The following is a 22,225-nucleotide window of genomic DNA, read 5'->3' as shown; positions in this document are numbered from 1 at the left end:
CTGCCAGGTTTCACCGTCTCTTATGGCACTAGGGGGGCGGGGGGTTCAAGGGTGTCCCTGAACAATAATGATGCCCCTTCCAGCTTCTCCTGCTCTTGCTATGCGGCAGTGTTCTCACCAGAAAAAACAGGCACCAAATGTCAGAGTGAGGTTTCACACTTTATGACTTCTTGCTATACATAGAGTCAGGCCGCCTTTCCATCGCCTACCTGCTCTTTAGAGTTCATGTTATGATCTGTCAAATTACCAACAAGTCAGAGCTGAAAACATTCAGGAGAATGGAAAGTGGTAAACACTTTCCACAAGACTGATGGGAAACAGACTATTCTTATCTTCTTGTCTTTTTAGTTCGGTGGCAAAATTTATATGAGGTTGCCCCCTCCCTAGTAGAACCTCTTAGTCCCTATAAATAATATGCAGTAAAATAAAATAAGTGACGTTCCCTTGGTTCAGGGAGGTTGTGCAGGAATTGTGACCTAAAATGATCTACTAAAAGAAATCAGACCTCTGCCAAGGCAGAAAGCTCATTCACTGGGAACAGTAATTAATTTTAAATATATATTTTTTGTTTTCTTTGTTCTTTTTGGGCATAATTTAAGAAGTTTGTAGTATATCAACATCTGATTGGACAAACATTGTGTAGGAGTAGGTAATGGAAAATAGGACACTGGACATAAATAAGTTGAGTTATTATATAATATTACACCAAAGCAGCTCATTGTCTGCTTTGCATTCTTTCTGAAAATGCTACCTTTAAAGATGTAACACATTTTGGATTTAAAAGAAAGGCAGATGTGAGGTCAGAGGTCAAACATGACATGATACTTGGATGCAAACTATGATGTTATATTTAGAATCTCCATATACCAGTATTCTTGCCTAAAAGCTGCCAATAGAAAGGCAGCAGAATTTTAAACATAGTTTTAAAGAAGACATATTCTATTCTATTCTATTCTATTCTATTCTATTATGAATACGACTTTTTATAAAAAGACAATCTATGAAAGTTTGTCTCTATCTGACCTTGAGGTCAGAAGTCAAATGTAACTTTCTATTCATTATGTTGACAATACAAACCACACTTGTAAAAATCATAGGTTCTAAGTTCTACTGCTTTTTCACAATTTTTGACCGATAAATCATTAAGTTGACCTTGAGGACCTCTGTTGATGTAAAACAAATTTCTAATACATTGCTGCCGTGACCCTGCTGTAACAGCCTTACAAAGTTGAATTAGAATTCTTTCAAAATTCTTCGAGCCATTGTGTATACAGAAAACCCATGACCTCCTTGGTGGAGGTAATGGTATTTGCATTGTTTTTCAACTCCCTCTGTGGTGTTGTACTGTAAATGTGGTCGGAAGCCCCTGAGCTCATCGATCCCAACACGTGGCTTTGTTTTTTTGTGATGTAATAGTCGCTTCCTATTATTAAAATAAAATTGAAAAGGGAAAGCACATTGTATGGCTTTACCTTCCAGTCTCAATGAATTAACTTTCATTTGTCATTGAATTTGTTGAATTACAAGCAGCAGCCTTCTGACATTTAAACAATGAAAAGACAATGTTCCAGATTTTACTTAATAAAAATTTGGCATTAAATAAAAAAAGAAAATGACCTAAATCACACTGCGCACACAACCACATCGAAAAGCTGAAGTTTCTAAAGTCGAAACCATGTTATTGTTTTTCTTCAAGAGTTGGCCAATACATGCCGCAAAGACCGCCAGCTACGCGCGCCTCCACACTCCTCCGCCTCACGTGATGCAGGTAAGTGGCAGGTTGGATGTGATGTCTAAAAATAAGAGCTGTGAAGCGTCCTGACTGTGTATAGCATGTTATGAATGCGGGCTGCCACCCTCATAAACAGTGCAGTTTAGAAAGGTCAGTGTAACACAAGTAAGTCACATTAAGTTTTATTTTGATAATTCTGACTGAATAATCATAGCTCAAGCCAAATTTAGTTGTCTGCTCCTCTTATTTGGCTGTAAAATCCTTTTCTCATAAATCAGCCTGCTGTGCAAGACATATGCAGTGCCATGGGTGACAACAGGGTCAGTTGGTATGTTACAGACCTGGATCGCTGGATGGTAAGCGCTGCAGGGATTAGTGTCTGTCTGGATCTCCACAGGCCCAATGAGAAATACTCACTCGGTCTGAGAAGTATCCGGTTACGGCACGCGCGGTGGGCTGAAAAAAAGGAGCTGTAATCTAAATCAGGATGCAGTAATCCTTTGTCATTTAGTGAAAAGAGTGCTGTGGAGGTGGATCTTGGGAAAGTCAAAGTGAGAAGCTCCAGCAAAATACACCAAATCCTGCTTGCTTGAACTGCGTGAGTTAGTGATATCTAGTGTCAACATAAGAAAAACAAACACATTATGGTTTCTAGATGTTTAGTATGACACAAATACAGAAAAGCACATCACAAATCCACAATAATAAAAGCCTACAAACAAACTGAAGCTTTAAGACATCCAACATTGCTTTTTAGCCTTGTCCTTTGTTCACAGAGATTTCTCCAGATTCTCGGAGTCTTTTGATGATATTATGAACTTCAATTTAATCCAAAAGATTATTTAAGTTATTTCATTCACAGTTTAATTGAACTATATAGCACCAAAAAGTAGCAACTCTACTGCAGATGATGAAGCATTAAAAGTCCTTGAAATTTTACATTGAGAAACATTATTTTTTAATTGTTCCATAATTTATGAACAGTTTTTGCAATGGGTGAACTTGTGCCCATCGTCGGAGATAATCAGCCTCTATAAGATACTTTCTTTCATACCCAGTAATATCATTTAAACATTTGACATGTTTTATGTCTTCTGTTGTGGGTTCATGATATTTGTATATCACTGCATTCTGGTTTCCTTTTTGTTTTCCATTTTGCAAGCATCCCAGCTGTTCTGAATTTAGGTTGTTTGCACAGCAGCTTATTGTTAATATCTTTGCTTTTGCTCAGAGAGGTCCACAAACTATAAGTTTGCACATTGGAAATACTGAGAACTGACCTTTAAAAATGAAAAACTGCAGACTACACTCTCTGCAACTTTGTCTGCTTCCCAAAAATGAAAATCACTGCTGTGATGCACTGGAGGCAATCCAGTGGCTATTGGAGTAACACAAGTGCAAGGGGGCATGAAAGGACTTCCTGGGATTGATTTAATTATAGCAGCAATGCTGACAATGGTCCAGAGGTGGATGAGAAGATGCTATTAGGTGGAAAGATGGGCCAAATCTATATTGGAGTAAAGTTTTAGATGTTTAGAGGCCAATTCCTGGGACTTTTTGATCATGCCTTGTGTACGTTCTCTGGGAGTGCATCACATGCCCGTTTACCCTCTTCTTTTCAGTCAAAAGCAAAGTCAGTCAGTGCCTCTGGGGTGACATAACCATAACTTCTATTCATTGTGATATTTTTGTCTGAAGCTTATTAGGTTGAAATGAAAAAAATAAAGACAAAAATAAAATCAAGCAAACAAAGTTCTTTCAAAGCATCTTAAAGTAAACCAACACAGAGGGACTAAATACCAATGTTTCTAAGTAAAGGTTTATTTTATTGAGCAGCACACATTAACATGAATGCTGACGAGATCAAAAAGAATTCATAAACATATTCACACAGAGTCTCGTGAGCAGATTACATGAGCCAAGCAAAACTAAATTGAGCCATTTGCTGTTGAAAATGAGACCAACTGCCATCTGGCCCTGCATACATGGCGCGACCGTCGTGGCTCCCATTCCTCTGGACTCTTAGTTGCTGAAGCCCTCCAGTCATGAGCTCATGGTTTCCATGAGAAATGGTCCATATTCATTACTACAGACTGATTTTTTAATAATAATATAATGTTGTTTTTAAGCTAATAGCATTGCAGGTTTCACAGCAATAACATATATAATAAAAAGTAGATGTGCACAATATAAAATCTTTTTTAATTTTATCAGAGGACACACCTAACCCGAAATTCAGTGTGCTATTCCACATACTGCTCTTTTCATTACAGTAACTGAATCAATGAATTGTGTCTTTTTGTATTTAATCGATAAAAACAGCACAGATCAGCTGAAGCTGTGTTATCAGGGCCATTTTATCAGAGCTCTGTGCAGTTCATCTGTGCATTATGCAGTTTAACATACTTTTAACACATTCATTAATACCACGAATATAATTTAGACCTAAACATAACAGGTGCTATCAGTGTGTGTGATTGAGCACTACACTCTGTGTACACTAACTGTATTAACACCCTGCTAGCACTGTGTTGGACCTCCTTTTGATCAAGGTGCTGGAAACATTCCTCAGAGATTCTGGTCCATATTTACATGATAGCAGGACACGGTGGCTGCTGATTTGTCAGCTGGGCATCTCTCGTCCCGCCACATCTTACTGGTGCTCAAAAATGCAGCAACAATACTCACGTAGGCTGTGGTGATCAAAGTATGCCCAAGTGTGCCAAAAAAATACACTTGGGCATAAGTGGACATAGTCAGAGTCAAAGGTATTCGCATACCTTGGAATATGGTGTTTTGATTATTTGAGTTGCTATTGGCTGAACAGCAGTTCTCACTTCCACTTTGTTGGTGCCATATGATTGGTTGATTAGATCTTTGTGTTTAATGTCCAGCTGAAAAGGTGTACCTAACAAAGTGGCATCAGTTGCACATAGCATAGTACATGCATGCAAAAGCTTATCCGTTGTTCAAATGTTAGCAAAGCTAAGAGAAGTTTCCTACTGACTGTGCATGTGCCCACAAAAACACTTATGTTTCCCTTGTAGCCCAAAATTTAAAGGCTTCTAATGGAGCTGTGAAAACAGTCTCAGGAGAGAATCCACGGTCTGCTTAGAAAAGCAGTCAGCATGTCATCCGAATCAAGGATAACGCATCTGATTATGAAGCTGCTACGTCAGTGAGGGATGCTGTTGCTGACATTGTGTGAAGAATGCTTCCCCGCAAAATGGCACTGCAGCTGTCCAGGGCACAGAGAGAGTCTGAGGGATCAGACCGAGAACAGATGGAAGCGGGAGCAGTTTGTGAGAGGATAGGGTTACCTTAGCTGAAGCCTGCATTCATGGAAAAGGAGGTCAGAGGTTAAAAAATCTCCATACATGTGTGTAATTCTTTGATGCACGATTGCATAATGAGTCTGCGTGTTTAAAAGTGGAAACGGTCAGCTAAGAAGACGTCAGTCCGGTGAACCTCTGCTTTTTCTGACCAGGTTGCTCAAGGTTAGAAAGAATTAATTTCCTGGATTTGGGAGAGCTTAAATTATTAAGGATGGAGGGCATCAAACAGGTGGACTCACTGAATGTAACCTTTACTCGCCATACGAAGGACAATGGAGAATCAGTCTTCCACACATGCCTTTAGCTTGCAGCCTTTGAGCTTTGATTATTTCCAATCAGGAAACTGCAAATGCACATTATATAAAGACATTATTTTGCCATTCTCTCATCTCATATAAAGCTCTTCTCCAGAAGCACTAAGTGTGTTTAAATTAGCTGTGGTTTTACTAAAAGTAACCTCGAGGTCATTTAAGAGGAAGCTTAAAAAGGACAGAGGTGTTTAGTTTTTGCAATTGCATAACCATCCTTGCTTTATAACGCTGTTTAAGAGTGCATTACTGCCACTATGTAAAAATGATCTCTTTCTATATATCTGCATATATCAGTGAAGGTCTTTAAAATCACAACAAATGCATCACTTCACCCAAAAATGCTCGACTACTGAGCATGCAGAACAAAAAAAAGGCAAAGAGTAAATAATAATTTTTGTAAAAGCACAATGAATGAGGCACTTCTTAACAACATCTGATGCTTTAACTGTTATAGCTGTCGCTACTCTGACTCCGTTATTGTGACAATAAATAAACAGATTCACAATAGAAATTTTATATCAGTGTCTATAGACTTTTTGAAAGAATGCTGATTATTTTTTAACTTAACTTTGTTTATTACAGGGGTGTCAAACTTAAGGCATGGGGGCCAGAATAAGCCTGGCAAAGACTCCAGTCCAGCTTTGGGAAATGTGAAGGAGTGCACAGATTTTTAACTTTTAAGTGGATTGTCATGAATTGCAGTTTTTCCAACCAATATCGACTCCATCCCCATCCCCATTCATACTACACCAAAGTAGTTAAGTAATGATCAAACTTATGATCAAAGGTAAATCCAACATACATTAGAGAAGTGGACATAGAGTCAAACATATGCTCAACCACACATACACATACACTTCCATATACCTACTGAATGTGAACTATAGCTGAAAAAGTAAACCTATAAACGTATATGAAATTTACCCAACGTTTTTGGGAGTGATATTAACTACTGATTGCAAGGGTGACAAGAAATAAGATTGCTGGTAGGGATACTCCTTTTTTTAGTTACCTTTTAACTTTATCAGACAGTGACAATATGCCACATTTAGAATAATTACACCATGGCTGGGGATCCTTTGCAGGAAGAAGGAAGCGGCGGTCTACACGATGACCTCACTGCTTCATCTGAAGACCAGAAACAGCACTGGCTCCATAAGGCCAAGGAAAAGACAGGATATTCCCAGAATGCATTTCACAGGGGGCAATATGCTAATATTAGCACAGCAGCCAATGGCAGTTCAAGAGTTGTGCTCCAGATACACGAGGGGGCTGGATCAGGTTACGTGGCTGAGACACAAACAGCGTACGTGCAGCACAGAGAAAGTAGACAGAAGACTGTACTGGGCCTGCTAGACTAATCCATCACTCCAGACATATGTATGCATATAGCCAAGCCCCTTTCCTTATTCGCCACATAATGTCCACCCTAAGTCTGGATCATGTGACTGTTGTACTGTACTCCCTGGGGGTGGTGCGACATGCCTCCTTCTAATAGGAGTCCAAAAGGTCAGTCAGGTTACCGATTGGGCTCACAGGTCATAACTTTAGGAGCAGTAGTAAATCCTCAGGCTGCCCCTGATACAGTTTAGGATCTGAAGGCAGAGCAGGACCATCCTTGGGCAAAGTGTACAGTGACTGAAATGAGCGGCAGGAATTCACTCCAAGCATTTGCACACTGTCTTCTAGCACATGCTCAGGTTCAAGTGGGTAATGGTGACTTTGCTGTTTTGCCTTTTCACGTATAGAAAAACAAGTCAAGTTCTCTGTCTGCTGTTGATTAAATTCCAGCAGCTGTGAGGCTCAATACTGTAGTGGTTTACACGTTTGCTTAACTCAGTCATGTTGGATGGCCGCCCTTCCCTGAGTCTGTTTCTACTGAAGGTTTCTTCCTGTTAAAAGGGCGTTTTTCTTTCCCACTGCTACCAAGTGCTTGCTCAAAGACGGTTATTTGATTGTTGTGGTTTCTCTCTATTATTATAGGGTCTGCCTTAAGGTGACTTGAGCTCTAAATAAATACAAATGAATTGAGAGGAGGAGGAGACACAAATCCCTTTGGGGGTTGCTTCAGGAAGGGCACAAAAACTGCCAAATCAAACATGCCGAGCTACCCGCTGGGGTGACACCTTGTGAATAAACTAGCAGCCAAAAGTAGCTCCAGTTTATTTCTAATGATACTGTATAACTTACACTTCTGATATTAATGTAACACAGTATCAGTTCCAGAGTGCGTGATCGCTGCGGCTCAGAATACACTGTTCCCCCATGTCAAGCTCAGCCTCCTGGTTAAGTAACTTGATTAATAAACCACAGGTTCACTGAGGCACTGCTCTATCCTCAGAGCAGAGGTGGGCTTTCATTTTGGCACCTCGGAGCTTGAAGACATTTCTATTTGCCTCAGAGGACCTTGCAGAATCACCCTGGTGTCACATATGCACACATGCATGAAGCAATAAGCAAATTTTGAAGTGATGGAGGAGGAGATTTTAGAGTTTTTTATTTTTTATTGATCACAGTCGTAGACATGCAAGTTTCAGATGGATGGTTATTAAAGATTGTTTGAGTTGGTGGCAAGCTTTTAGCGTTAGCTTAGTTTGTGTAACAGATTCCCGCATCTGCTGTGTGGTGTTCCTAAAAACCTCGCGTTGAACAGCAGAGCCTCATAATCCAGACTGTCGACAGGAGTTGCAGCAAACGAAGCGAACCCAACGTATGCCACCCGTGAAAATGAGGAGAGGGAACTTTTGTCATCCATGACAGAAGTCATAGATCTATAGCTGTCTCGGTTTTAAGATCCTAGTAAACATCCTATTTATAGCAGGCACTTTTACTGGTGAGTTTTTGTTTTGGATTTAATATTAAGTTCATGTTTAATTAATAATTCACAGATGTCTGTTATTGATCATTTCAGGATTATCTATAAACACATTTTATGTGGTGGAGTAACATCGTGGCTTCCACAAAACACAAGGATGATCTGATATCCTCGTGTTGGTGTTGTTCCCAGACCATCATGAAAATGTTGTTCCAGGTTCAACATTGCAAGTGACCAATCACATTGTTGTGACGTTATTCTTTTGCGCACCAAGCCATTCGTGCATTTATGAAATTCCAATGTTGCAAGGACAATATCAATTCTGCTTACTGTTTATTAAAGGGTTACGGTTAGGGTCAGGGTCCGTTGATCGGCGGACAGAGGCGGTTTCTCGCAGCTTAAGTACAGTTTTTTGTTTTACGCTGGTTTTTCCCGAAGTCGCAAAAGTATGACGTCACAACATTCTGATTGGTCACTTGCAATGTTGATCCTGGAACAACATTTAGTATGATGATCTGGGAACAACACCAACACGAGGATATCAGATCGTGCCTCACGGGAAGGTGTTTTAGCTCTGTTGACCCTTCCTGTAATCCAGCTTTCTTTTGATTGGCAGCCTGAAGCCTGAGCTCTAGAATAAAGGGATTACTTGAACATACACTGACCTCCTTATTTGAAACTTTGGCCGTGTTTAACAAGAGCAACTACCATTGTAACAGGCTTGATAACAGAAAACAAGGAGGAACATAACATACTGAGTTTAATCTGTTTGCAGAGCCATCGTGTCAGGTATGAAGTAATGAATTAATCATGGCATTTATTAATACCATCCCAAATCACAGTAAATTATGATTAAATAAATATAAACTTTTTTAATGTTTCTCCTTTTTCTGTTTTTAATAAATTTGTTTGCGCTTTCAAAAGCTGAAACAAAAGCTCCAAAAGTGATATTGATTCTCATTATTTTCTTCCAGGAGTGAAAAATAAATTAACAGCTTATTCCAAATACTAGAGTCCAAACACCGCAATGCATACTGCATGCATGCTTTGTTTCTGCTGTGCTCTCAACAAAGCCTTGGGCATTTGCATAACTTCCCACAGTGTTAATAAGATGACTGACCTAAAAAAACATATCAGCTGTATGGAGACCTTGAATAGATTCATGTTATATCATTCCAATTAAATCTTAGATAATGGGAAATGAAACTGATATCTCCTGATGTGGAGGCAACAGTGAAAGCCTCTCTCACATTCAAGCGGATCACAGCCAGATGGCACTGAGTTTTGCACGCAGCGCTGCCGCCTGAAGTCTGCCCTCTAGTGCTTCAATCTGGAATCACTGATGTGCAAACAGCAGTGAAGACCGAATGTACTCCAAACCAGACAACTGAAGAGTTCAAGGACCCTGCTCAGCTGATGAGAAACACCTCTTTACAGTTCAAAAGACGCACATCTGAATGTGTTTTCTTCTTTCATTAAAAAAATTGACAAAAATAGAGAGACTTATTTAACAAAACCATGTATTTAGCCAACAAGGACAAAGCAAGTACATGTACAGTGTGGATTGTTTTTCCAAAGCATGATAAAAAACATATGAGCACAAAGACTGAGCCACATGAACAAGCTGGATAAATACGGGAACAAATATTGGTAAACAAAGTGGTATCTGGTCAGGGTTTCATTCCTTGTTGTTAGCGCAGTTAATGCTAACACTATTGTCATTTGGCTGGTCATCATTGGCGATGTGGTAACCATGGTTACTGGGGTCACTGTGGTAACCATGGTCACTGGGGTCGCTTTGGTGATTGGTATCATGATTCAGTTCTGCATATTCCACAGATGCCTGTTGAAACACGAAGGTTGTATGAACGATTATTTTCATTGGCTGACTGAGTTAAATGCTGACTGTACGTGCGGTACTGTTTAGTGATTTTACTTATTAAGATTATTATTTCTCAGTTGATACAGCGATAACATGAGACATTCATCAGGATTGTTTCTACAAACTCTGGAGAGCTCCTCCAGAAGGATGGAGGAGGTTTGAGAGCTGCTATCATATTACTCCTCCTAATGAGTTAACTCAATGTGATGAGCAAATTTGGAGCCTTTTACTCAGCTACATTAGATGCTTTTTTCCTGCAAATTTTATATTACATGAAATGCAACCCTTTAAGTTACCTTTCTACAAACAATAAAAAGTGTCTCCACTGGGTTTCCACTTATTGTACAGTTTCTGTCTGTGAGATGTTTCTCGGAGCAAAGGCACAATACAGTCATGAGTGTGTGTGTGCGTGCAGCTCTTGGTAGTATGTGTATGTGCATGACGTGTTCACACTTACAGCATCAGCCAGCTCTTGAACACCTGCAAAAACAAAGCCAGAGGACAAGCTCAGGAAACAAAAGGTGTGTGAGGATTAAATGAGGGCTGTTTTAGTTTCCAGCACTCCCATGAACAGCTCTCTATTCCCAGGAAACAGGCAGCTTATCACATCCGACACATTCATACTGATCATTCTCATAAGCTCATGTCTTTTTAGACAAGCTGCTTCCTGAGACACATGCACAAAAACCCTTCACTCCAGATCATTTGCTTTCTCCATATAATACATTAAGTTCTTAACTCGGATTATGTAAAGTGCCCTGAGATGACTTAACTTAGGATGTGGTGGTGTATAAATAAAACTGAGCTGAATTGTGCTGTATCACTCATTAAGTAATATTATATTATTAGGAGCCGAACTGAACAATGGACAATAAATTTCAAACAATCAAGCACTTTGCTTACTTAGCCTTAACAGATGCAAGCATTGTATGAGTCTGTTGCAACAACAGGAAGTGCTCTTTGACGAAAGCAGGAAGTGGACACCTAGGGACTGGCCCTTCTGTTTTAATGGTACATTCTTTCAGTAACAATGCAGATGTTTACAGTTGGGGTTGATCCTGTTTCCTGTTGCTAGCGTTTTTTTTCTTAATCTAATGACCTGATTTCTCTCACCGTGTAGTAGAAAAGGGGTCTGTGTGAGGAGCAGGATGTTAGTCGTACCTTGCTGGGAGTTGCGTACTTCACCGTGTACTGTGTCTGTGCCCTGTTTCACCGGAACTGACATGGAACAGATATAATATTTTAGACTGAGCTTTAAAAAGTCAAATTACAACTTATTAAAATTCAGAAATAATCTTTCACCTCTGCTGGGATCTGCCTGTCGCAGCTGATCCTCTTTGTACTGAATTTCTGGCTTTTCTAGAGTGTTTGTACTACAGTTGTCATCAGACTCTGCAACACAGTGAAATGAGCAAACTTAAATTACTTGCATATTGGAATATTTCATTATTTTTATTTAAAAAAATAGTATGACATGATATTTAATGACAAAGATATGTTCTTTTGCTATTTTCTTTTTCAAAAACAGCATTAAGAGAGAAAAGTCAACAATGTCTGAGTAGCTGACGTGGTATAACTTATTTTTTTGTGCCAATGATCTCAGTTTTTCTCTAAAAGAAATCAGAAACACATTGATTAATCATTCTGTCTCACCGGGTGAGATGTTTCCTCATTAAAAAGAGACAAAAAAGCCCAGAAGAGCACACTTACTGGACAAACTTTAGATTTATGTGACGGGAAACAAACCTTTTGAATTAAAGTATTGTTGACTTTGAATCTTCATGAGATTTCATGAGTTGCTACCAATAAATAAGTACTTTACATACCCGAGCCTGATACATGTTCACTCCAAATACTTTTCCCCATCATGCCTGGAGTTGCTGCACAGGGAGAATAAACATGGCACAGATCTCAGTGATGTAACTGATACATTCTCCTGCTTTAACATCAAAATCAGTCAAGACAACACATGTTTAATATATATTTAGGATAATTTTATGTTAGGATTCTTGGTGTTTTCTCTATATTATTGTATAGTTATTACTTTACAAAATAAAGCGCCTTGAGAAGACTGTGTTTTGGTGCTAAATGAAACTGCATCAGCATAAGGAGCTGTACCATTTGCGGCTTTGTTGACCTCTGCCTGGGTGAGGCTCATTCGCTCTACTTTGGTGCTGGCTGCCTTCCTAAAACAAAGTGAACACAAAGTATGTTCAACAGGAGGATGTATGGGAACCATACTCTGGTAACTAACCTTTAACATACTGATAAGAACACGAGAAATGCTACTTACACTGATAGGGTGCCGGTGCGTCTTTTCTTTAATTTGGGGAGACGCTTTTTGTAGAAAAGAAAGAGGATGATGGCCATTACGAAGAGGAGGCAAAAGACTGCAATAAGACCTTTCTTCCAGCCAGCCATCTTCACTGCAGAATACATGTGACTAAAGTCATTACTTAGTTACAAAACACAGCAATAAAATGGACTCACAAAACCTCATTTTGGCTTAAAGTTGTTTAAATGTCACACATGAGTGCATGTACAGGTGCATAATCAATTTATTTATTTATATATTCATATCAGATGTGAAGTTTAGCACCCTATCCTTAAAAAATTAGGAAACTGGACAATTGGAGCACAGCAGAAGAACAGTATCTGAAATTCATGTCTTTAAGAAACAGAAAAAAATCTGAAATTTCTGATGAGGCTTCAGTTAACTCATCTACTGCTTACTGAAGCCTCATCAGAAATGATTTAAGTGGAAGGGTGACTCCCTGCTTCCCATTCTCAAGGAAGGGAAACAGTGAAAAACGGCTGAGGAAAGCCACAGTGACTGTCTACAGCTATCTGTAAAATACAGTGAAGGATCTATGATGGTGTCGGGGTTGCATTTTAGCCAGTGGTGTTGGGGATCAATAATACTGGGACTAAAACTGATGAAATTATGAACACAGAAAACATTTTGATCCACCATGTAATGCAGTGTGAACAGCCTCTGACTGGAAACAGCTCTGTTTTTCAGCATGACAATGATCCCGGACGCCCTAAGCTTTGAATGTATTTCAAAAAGATACGATAAGATAACCTTTATTAGTCCCACGCGTGGGAAATTTCCTTTTGCTTCTGCTTTTGCCTTACATTATGTATTTGCATATATGTTTGCACATCTTTTGGAAATAATTGAACCTATTTCCCATTTCCTTGCAAAACATAAAGAAATGAGAGGTGGCTCAAGACTTGCATAGCACTGCAACTCATTTTATCCCCAATGAAAATAATTTAAGCATTTATTTATTATTTTTGACTTCATATGTTCAAACGTTGTAGTTATTTCTTAGATATATTTAGATTATTATTTACCACTTGATAACATGAAGAAGAAATTAAGATGAATTTAAGAGTAGCCTGAGAACTTTGTACAATAAGTTCTTAGGCTACTCTTAGTGTAAATGAATAGAAATTCCAGCAGCTATTTTAGATTTCTTAAGTATTTCATAGCAAACTGTATCCATAAACAGCTAACACAGTATTCAGTGTCAAAACAACGATAGCATGTACAGCTGAAATACAATTGGAGACATTAAAAAACTACTGAGGCAACTGTTGTTGTGATTTGGCCCTATATAAATAACATTGAATTGAATGACGGTGCATTGTTTCCACAATAACAAGAAGGAAAGTAAAGAACGCTGGAGAAAGTTAAGAATGATCTTTTTATGGCCTCGGATAGTGGACTCATCTCCATGCTTGTCCTGTTAGGCCTGTAATTCTAATGACATTATACAGGCTTTCTTTAGACAGTACTATTAAAGGCACAGCATGCATTTTCATTGGTATACAGATGATACCCAACTCTATCTACTGAAACCAGATAACACACTCCAATTAGTAAAACTGAAGGAAAATCTTATGCATATAAAGTTCCAGATGACTTCTAATTTCCTGCTTCTGAATTCAGAAAAAAAATGAGTTTATTGTCTTTGCTACACTCCAATAGGCTTAGTCTGCTGGGGGTTTCCCATGACACCATGTTTCTTCTTTACTTACCTCTTTTCACTAGTCATTCCTAATCTTTCCACAGCATGTCTTGTGTCCTGTCTTCCTCACCCCTAACTAAGCAGATGAGTTTTTCCTTCCCACTATTGCTTGCTGACCACGGATCGTCTGATTGTTGCGCTTTTCTCCGTATTATTGTAGAGGAGTTACCTTACAATACCTTGCAATATAAAGCGTCGTGAGGTGACAATTAAGATTTGGCACTATATAAATAAAATGCATTTAATTTAATTGAAAACATGTTAATAAAAGACTTATTTTAATAGAGAGGAATATATATTAATTAAAAACAACCATACTGTTAACTTCAAAATCTGTCAGTGGTTGTGAAGAACGACAATTTTATTGCTTCGAATTGGTTGCTTGTTGATAATGCAGGAGGAAGCGAGCGCACTCATAATAGCATGAATGTCCTCACTTTTCAACATCACATATCTTTAAAGTCCAGCTGATGTTAACCCCCCCCCACACACACACACACACACATTTAACTGAAGATAAAACACACACCTCCAATTATGATGATGGCACTTTGCTTGGGCTCTGCAGCTGGGTTTGTGCACTCACAGAAGTATCCTCCAGCATGATCTCCTTTGACATTGCTGATGCTGTGAGATTCTTTCAGTTTCCTGGAGGTCTTAGAATCAAGGAAACCTTTTCCCTGACTGTACCAGGTAAAGTTAATGGGAAAACTACCTCTCTGAACAGAGCAGACAAGAGTCATGTTGTAACCCTCAGAGATGTCCTCCATCCTGGGCTCAGTGGTCAAGTGTGGTTTTGACACAGGTTCTTCACAGAGGAAAAAAAAAAACGTGTTAGACTTGGGTTCAACATGTTTTACATCAGTTTTATTCATTTCATGGTCATCAGTCCAACAAACCTATGATGTCGGACGATTTTAGTAGTTGCTCTCCTGTTCCCACCTTGGGAGGCTTTAGTCGACTGTTTTTTGCATGGCAAAGAATGTTTTTTATGTCCGATATTTGGGTGATGGATGTGAGGTTGAAGATAGCCTTTTCACCGCGCTTGCTCACAACTTTTATGTCGGTTGGTTTACTAGGTTGATACAGGGTGTACTTGATGGGCAGAGTGCCTCTCTGACTGTAACAACTCAACTGGAAGGGCTTTCCCAGAAACAGCGTACCTCCCACCACAGACAGCACAGGCTCTGAAACAGGAACTGGGAATGGAGAATAAGATAGCATTAAACCAGACTGTGAGTCTACAGCCATGCTGGGAACTCTGATGCTGCACTGTAAGGCTTCCAGGTAAATGCCAATACGCTCATCCTCTTATGCTAGTTCCCCATCACCGTATAGTGTGTTAACAAGTGTGATCTGAAACAAAACACAAAGTACAGTTGAGGATGATGGGAATCTCATGACCTTTTTCTTCAATACAAAAATAGACCTGATAGTTGTTTTCATACTCTGCACACACTGAACTGTGCACTATTTTAGGAGGAGGTTTCTCACCTGTTGCATAGATCAGGACAGGGTCTGATTCCTGCACGTTCTCTCTACAGATGATACTCAGTTTGGTTTAAGAAAAGGTCAGTCAGTGTGATCTGACTGAGTCAGGTGTTTGCATTCCTAGATGCACCTCTGTGCGAAAATGGCTAATGGTGTCATCAGAGGAGTGAATCCATTTTTTTTTTCACAGAATTTTCAGAAATGTCTCCAAATTTCTTCTAAATAGATGTTGAATGTAACACTTAAGCCTAAACCAACAGAATAAACGGACCAACAGGCTGACACATTACGTGCATGGCTAACAAAGTGAAACATGTCCCACATCTTTATTGTGACAACAGCAAAACTTCGGTTGGATTAAACTCACCTTTGACCTTGACGAAATGTTTTTGGCTCTCCTTCACAATAGTACGTGTCAGAGAATCAGACGTGGCATTACAGGTGTAGTTGCCACTTGCAGAAAGTTGTGCCACAGTCATATACGTGGCAGTATTTGCGACTTCAGTGTTATCTTTGAAGATGGAGTACTGCATGGTTTCATTGTTGATCTTACTGGAATCAAGAATGCTAACAGAGCAGGTCAATTTGAAGGGGTCTCCTTCAACTATGTCTGTGGGCTCCACAGTCAGCTGTGGCTTTGAAAACAGCGCTGTTGGGATTAGAGAGCAAAAATTAAGGATTCATACAATCTTTATGTGTACATATATATTATTTTTGATTCGATTTAATTTGATAAGATGAAAAAAAATGATGCCATGTTTGAAAAATTCAGAGTAATTGATGCTTACATCTGACTGTGATTCTTCGCGAGGTTTCTTTCTGCACGCTGCCCCACTCTGCTTTGCACACAAGCTCTCCAGAGTCATCCTCTCGTACAGTGAATTTATGACTCAGGGCTGTAGCTCTGACCTGCTTGAGGATCACTTTGTCTTTTGTCAAGAACACTTCAGTGTTGCTCGGAGGACTGACAACTCTGCAGACCACTTCAATTATATCACCCTCAGAGAGACTATTGGAGGGAAGTATATTTATGATGGGGGCGATGTGGAGTGCTACAAGACAAAATCCAGAATAGTCAGACACACTCCTCCATAGGCACTCAGAGCTTTTCATTGTGACATAACAGCAGACTCACCTTTGACTATGAGTTCAACCTTTTTGCTACTGTTAGACTTTTGGTTCCCGGAAACCAAACGGATTTCATAGTCACAGTAGAGGATACAGTTTCCGATGTGACTCAGTCTCAGTGTAGCCGTTGATGAGTTGCCCCCCTGTGACAGCTGCTTTATGACCTCAGGGGATCCGGTCTTAAAGCTCTGGTAAAACTGGAAAATAAGGGCTCCTTTCTCCTCTGGAGCACTGCAGGTGGCTTTAAACTCCTCGTTCTCATAGGGCGATGAAGTAGTCAAATGCAGGGTCGGGGTCTGCAAGCCTGAAAAGCACATTCAGGTATATTAAGTATATTAGTTTCTCCAAATGTTGGACAAAGTTAGCAAATAAAGGCTGCAAAGGCTTGAGCATCTGCAGAGGAGGACAAGGGATGTTGAAGATGGAGCTGCCAGGCAGGAAGAAAAGGGGGTACGAGACATGCACTTGGACGTGAGAAGCTCTACTGCCAAAATACAATTGAGGGAAGACATTCATTAGCCAGTGTGTGATTGTAGCTCACAAATTTGGTGACAAACTGAAAAAAGTCTGGGGCCGCAAAATATTTTTGGAGTATATATCTTATTATTTATAGTCATAAAAAATAAGCAAAGCAAAACAACCACATTACTACAGATGTGAACCTACTATTCATATTGCTTTCATATTATAGTTCAAATAATATATATAATAATATAGTGCATATGTAGTTAGATCCAGAAATATTAGAAAATTTGCTCAATTTTAGACAAAATATTGGATATGTGTGACATCAAACAATCAAGATTCAGATGTTGAACTCATTTCATATAAAATGTGTAGAAAGTGCGACAGTTTCCCTAAACAGCTGCCAGTTTTTAAGGGCTCAAATGTAATTGGACGCTGGACAGGCAGCTCCCGCCTGAAATGGGCTTCCTTCTTAGGAGTTGGCCTTTACTGCAGCTGCCTCCTCTTGTTGTGGTTTCCTTCCTTCTTTTCAATTTTGTCTTCAGTAAACTTTAAAAGCGTGATTATGCTGAGATAAGCTGATTGGCTCCGCCGCTGCAGGCTATTTGTTTTTAACACAGAAAAAATTCTGAGATCATCCACGATTGCACACTTTTTTTTTGTTCACGCTGAAAAACTGATAATTTAGGCGTTCCTTCTGCTCTGATTCTCCTTGATGAATACATTTTGTGCAAAGAAAAGATGATAAGCTTTGTTTGTGCTGAGAGCTCCTTTGATTGCATTTTGTGGCTTTACAAAAACAGTTTCCAAATGCAAATGTCACACTTAGAATAATCTCCAGACCTTTACTTGTAAATGTAACTGTACCTTTCACATCCAGTTTCTGGCTGTTGCTGGCTTTGGCCTTGTTCTTGACTGAGACTCGACATTCATAATTTCCAGAGTCGGCAGCTCTGGCTGGGTTGATCTTATACTCGACCGTGTCTTCCGTGGCGTTGTTGGTGTAGATAGGAACATCGTCCCGTGTGAGCTGGAAACTGTGTATCAGGTTAGGGATGTTGCTGTGACTGACGCTGACCTGGCAGCGTAGCCTCACTGCTGTCCCGGTCTGAACTGCGTTCCTGGGTTCGATTGTGAGGCGAACAGTATCTATGGTGTATGCTGTAGTCCACAAATATCACACACAGACACAGAAACAGAAGATGAAGGGGAAAGAAATAATCAACAAACATAAAAAAAAGACCTAAACAGCAGCACAAGCGCCAGGTTAAGACTATGGAAAGGTGCTTCCTGCTCATCAGTCGGGTGCACAGAGGAACTGATGGAGGAAGGAAAGCACCTCAGTAAACAGTGCCGACCCTCTACATCCCCTTGGAAAACCATGTGGATTCATTCAAACTTCTGCTTTCCCTCCACGACAACAGCACAGTGGAAGTGGAAACAATCACTCCACATCCTCACGGTAGCCAATTGCTGTTAATCTGGATTCTGGGATGTGAAGTGCTGTAAATAACAAACCCTGAGCCTAGCTTTGAATGATGATGACCCAGCGCTTTCAAAGTTTAAATCAACAAGGTGCCACTTTAATAAGGACGCTTCAGAGACACCAGAATCGAATTACATTTTTTAAACACGGGTGTTATTTCTTTATTTCAGAGGAAAGGTGGTCTTCTAAGATCGTGGCAACTTTATAGGCACCTAGTTGTATTGCCTTCTGAAAGCTTTCAAATGTCATATTATTCAAATTGAAGGTGATTAAAACATGGCCCAGCATCGCCCGTGACAAATCAATTTCTTTTTGTGTGAAAACAGCTTTTTTGTTAAATATAGAAAGGACTGTAACTGCTACTACACCGGGGAGTCTGCACTAGTTATTATAAGATCAGGCGTGTAATGCAGTTATACTTACACCCCTGTCCTCCAGCACAATGCCCTGTAAGTCACACAGAGTGGAAGAAAAAAAAAATCAGGTGAAAATCAGGAGATTTTGTTTATAATATAGTAACATCCTTCATCCTCAGTCTGGGTTCTTACAGATGTGTAGCAGGCTAGTCAGAAACAGCAAGCTGGGGGGTCTGCAGCCCATCCTGGGTGAAGGTGGTTTACTGCTGAAAGACTACAATACATCTGCAAGGACAGAGGCCAGAAAGGGCAGTCACAACCAGACCAGGGAGGACTTTTTACTTAGGGAGAGGTGGAGTGAACAGAAGGCAGTGGTGCTGAAGGGCTGTTCCATGTCTTATCGGGCACGCTTGACTGAACAGGAAGTGGCTGCTACTTCCTCAGGATCTGTACCATTTACTTTGCCCTGTCTTTTGTTATGATGACGAGAAAAATTCAACAGGAAGAAGCAATTTTTTAGTCTTCTCACATCCTTCAAAGGTCTGGGGTGTAGAAAACACAGACATGATGGCTTCTTTTTAGCATGATTTAATTAATGACAACCATGTCGAAGAACAGTAAAGACAGCGTGCGCTGTTGTTCTTCAGATAGAATTAACCTCTGAATCCCCTTTTTGTCCTCAAGTATTCTTATGTGCACATTAATGTGTTTAAAATGTGCTGATGTGACTAGACATTCATTAATCATATTTCGATTTACTTGATAGAGCCCCGTCTGGAATCACTGGATTTGTGTTTGTCTACGTTTCTAATAAACTTCCATTTTACTTTAATTTATCCAGATTATTTAAAAGGATTGACAGCGTGACATTTGATATTAGTTACCATACTTGTCATTTCCTCAGTTATTGTTGCGCGTAAAAATTACGCAAAGCAGGAAGAATCAAAAGCATGAGTTTCTCTTGTGACCACTTAAGAAAAATGAGTCAATCTTTATAAACTCTCAGAAAACATGTTTACAGCCTGGTAAGCATGCACTCGAAGGGCAAAGGCTATACTAGAACTCTGACAGTTTCTAATGCTTTTTACAGTATGATGAGGTTAGCCTGTTATGGTGTCATTGTTATGTCACAGGGTGTCGTATTAAAAATATATAAAGTGTGTTTTACAGTTCTCTCCGTCCCTTTTCATGTAACAGAGTACTCAGTATGGTTTCTTGAAAATTTTCTTCAAGGTCAACTTTGACCTTTAACAATGAAGGTCAAGGTCAAAGACTTCCCAACCAAATAGTGTGAGTTATAAAAGTTTAACTGATTTTCAGTTTTGATGTGACCTTGATCTTTACCTGATTTTCTCCTAAATTAAATCAGCTCGAGCTGTTATTGGCATCTACCATCAGAAAAAAATTCAAAATGATATCTTGAAAACTGTGGACTCAGGGACCTAACCCACAGACAGATGGACAAACAAACAAACTGAACCAGTTACATACTCCCTCCCTTCAGAAGGGACACTAAACAAACAAACAGTCATTCACTTGGATAACAGTCAGTAACAGTTAACTGGGTGTAGTGGTAAACTGTGTGCTTGGCCTCCCCTCTGGTTACTGGACGTCTAAACCTTGTTTAGTTCTTTTTAATTATCCGAATTAACTGAATTGTCTAACAAATAATATGACAAAACAGTGTGATACAGCCCCTATAAAAGGTTTAAGTTCAAGTTTCAGAGAGAAATATCATTTGATGTACAAAGTAATAAATTAAGTTGATATTATCAGCTTTCAACTTGAATTTGAACAAAAGCTTGGAACATCGGCACTGTGAAGTGATACCTTGTGTGAAATATTATTTTTCATACCATATTGTATCACTTGGGAATGCCTCGGTGTCCTGCCCAGAAAAGCTGTAGGAGGCAGTGAGGGAGCTCTGGGAATCTCTGCTTAGATGGATTTTTGCCCAATGTTTTGTAATCAGAGTCTGTTGAAGGGAGAGAGAGGAGAACTGACACTACAGTCCCAATGCTGAAAATATGATTATAATTTTATTCCTGGAGTAAAAAATTAATCAGCAGCTTATTCCAACAAATATGAATGCTGTAGTCTGCATGCTTTGTTTCTGCTGTGCTATCAACAAAGCCTTGGGCATTTGCATAACTTCCCACAGTGTTAATAAGATGACTGACCTGAAAAAACATATCAGCTGTATGGAGGCCTTCAAAAAGGTTCATGTTATATCATACCAATTAAATCTTAAATAATGGAAAATGAAACTGATATCTCCTGATGTGGAGGCAACAGTGAAAGCCTCTCTCACATTCAAGCGGATCACAGCCAGATGGCACTGAGTTTCCACGCAGCGCTGCTGCCTGAAGTCTGCCCTCTAGTGCTTCAAGCTGAAATCACTGATGTGCAAACAGCAGGACTAAGGACCCCGCTCAGCTGATGAGAAACACCTCTTTACAGCTGGAAAAATACACATCTGGATGTCTTTGAATGTGAAAAAATGAAAGAGAAACACACTTTTAAAAAATCCTGTCCCGTCTGGCAGCTTTTGCAATCAGAATCAGAATGATCTGAAAGCACCTGTAAGAAGAACAAACATTCAGTACCTGGAACGCAAAAATTTGAAAATGCTCAGGTACATAAATCAATAATCTTCTTGTGAGGTGTTTTTTAGTATGAGTGTGAGAGACAGAAACAGAGTACTTGAAAATGATGGTGGGAAGAGGTGGGAAGCAGAGGCAGACAGAGATAGGTCCAGGAGATCTGGGCCATCTGCAGCCCCAAGAGTCCTGAAGACCTGAGGCCACACATCTTAGCGATATCTGCTCGCCCATCCCAGCAGGAGAAGGAGGAAGGCCCTAGATAAGGTGCCAGTTGCTAAAGGGCAGGAGTCTCAGAGGACCAGAGCTGATGGGCAGCCGACTCTGCTGGAGGTCGGCCACCCCATTGTGAGTCGAGATCAAGGTCCCATGGCTCCAGGCACTACCCAGCAGAGTCCCCCCTCCCCAACATGGAAGAGGCCCACCAAAGGAGTGGGTCAGCGACCACAACAGAACATCCAGCCATACGTCCCAGAAAACAACAAGTACCTACATCCCGAGTGGGGCAACAGTTATGTAATTCCTACATTTTATAGCACTGCTTTAATGCTTCATAATAAATCAATTATTTAGCCCATTTTTCTCTT

The 22,225-nt window shown here is 39.8% G+C and overlaps 1 protein-coding gene across 1 annotated transcript; it reads right to left on the bottom strand.

Moving 5' to 3' along the window:
* Positions 1 to 9,696: 9,696 nt before the first annotated feature.
* pecam1a (platelet and endothelial cell adhesion molecule 1a) lies at positions 9,697 to 19,395 on the bottom strand. The gene is made up of 15 exons (XM_085453812.1): positions 19,231 to 19,395; positions 19,106 to 19,129; positions 18,064 to 18,357; positions 16,739 to 17,035; positions 16,392 to 16,655; positions 15,971 to 16,252; positions 15,012 to 15,311; positions 14,642 to 14,920; positions 12,369 to 12,501; positions 12,194 to 12,261; positions 11,902 to 11,955; positions 11,378 to 11,467; positions 11,237 to 11,293; positions 10,533 to 10,555; positions 9,697 to 10,036 (listed from the first exon to the last, which is right to left on the bottom strand). Exons 1-15 carry the CDS (start codon positions 19,280 to 19,282, stop codon positions 9,872 to 9,874), a joined length of 2,382 nt encoding a protein of 793 aa, XP_085309938.1. The 5' UTR covers positions 19,283 to 19,395; the 3' UTR covers positions 9,697 to 9,871.
* Between the last annotated feature and the right edge of the window lie 2,830 nt (positions 19,396 to 22,225).

This window comes from Copadichromis virginalis, linkage group LG4 (assembly GCF_057382275.1).
Source record: "Copadichromis virginalis isolate Kocher_CV1m ecotype Utaka linkage group LG4, C_Virginalis_male_GT1.1, whole genome shotgun sequence".
NCBI classification, from domain to species: domain Eukaryota; kingdom Metazoa; phylum Chordata; class Actinopteri; order Cichliformes; family Cichlidae; genus Copadichromis; species Copadichromis virginalis.
The sequence above is the reverse complement of the archived record's forward strand: the minus strand, read 5'-3'. Positions and strand labels throughout refer to the sequence as shown.

What these genes read in the sequence shown, in the direction of transcription:
- pecam1a (XM_085453812.1), bottom strand. Translation starts at nt 19,282, where the DNA reads ATGGGCTGCAGACCCCCCAGCTTGCTGTTTCTGACTAGCCTGCTACAC. An exon ending in TGCCATCATCATAATTGGAG is followed by an intron (nt 12,502 to 14,641) that starts GTGTGTGTTTTA and finishes TGTATTCTGCAG; the next exon opens with TGAAGATGGCTGGCTGGAAG. An exon ending in ACAGGCAGATCCCAGCAGAG is followed by an intron (nt 11,294 to 11,377) that starts GTGAAAGATTAT and finishes GTTCCATGTCAG; the next exon opens with TTCCGGTGAAACAGGGCACA.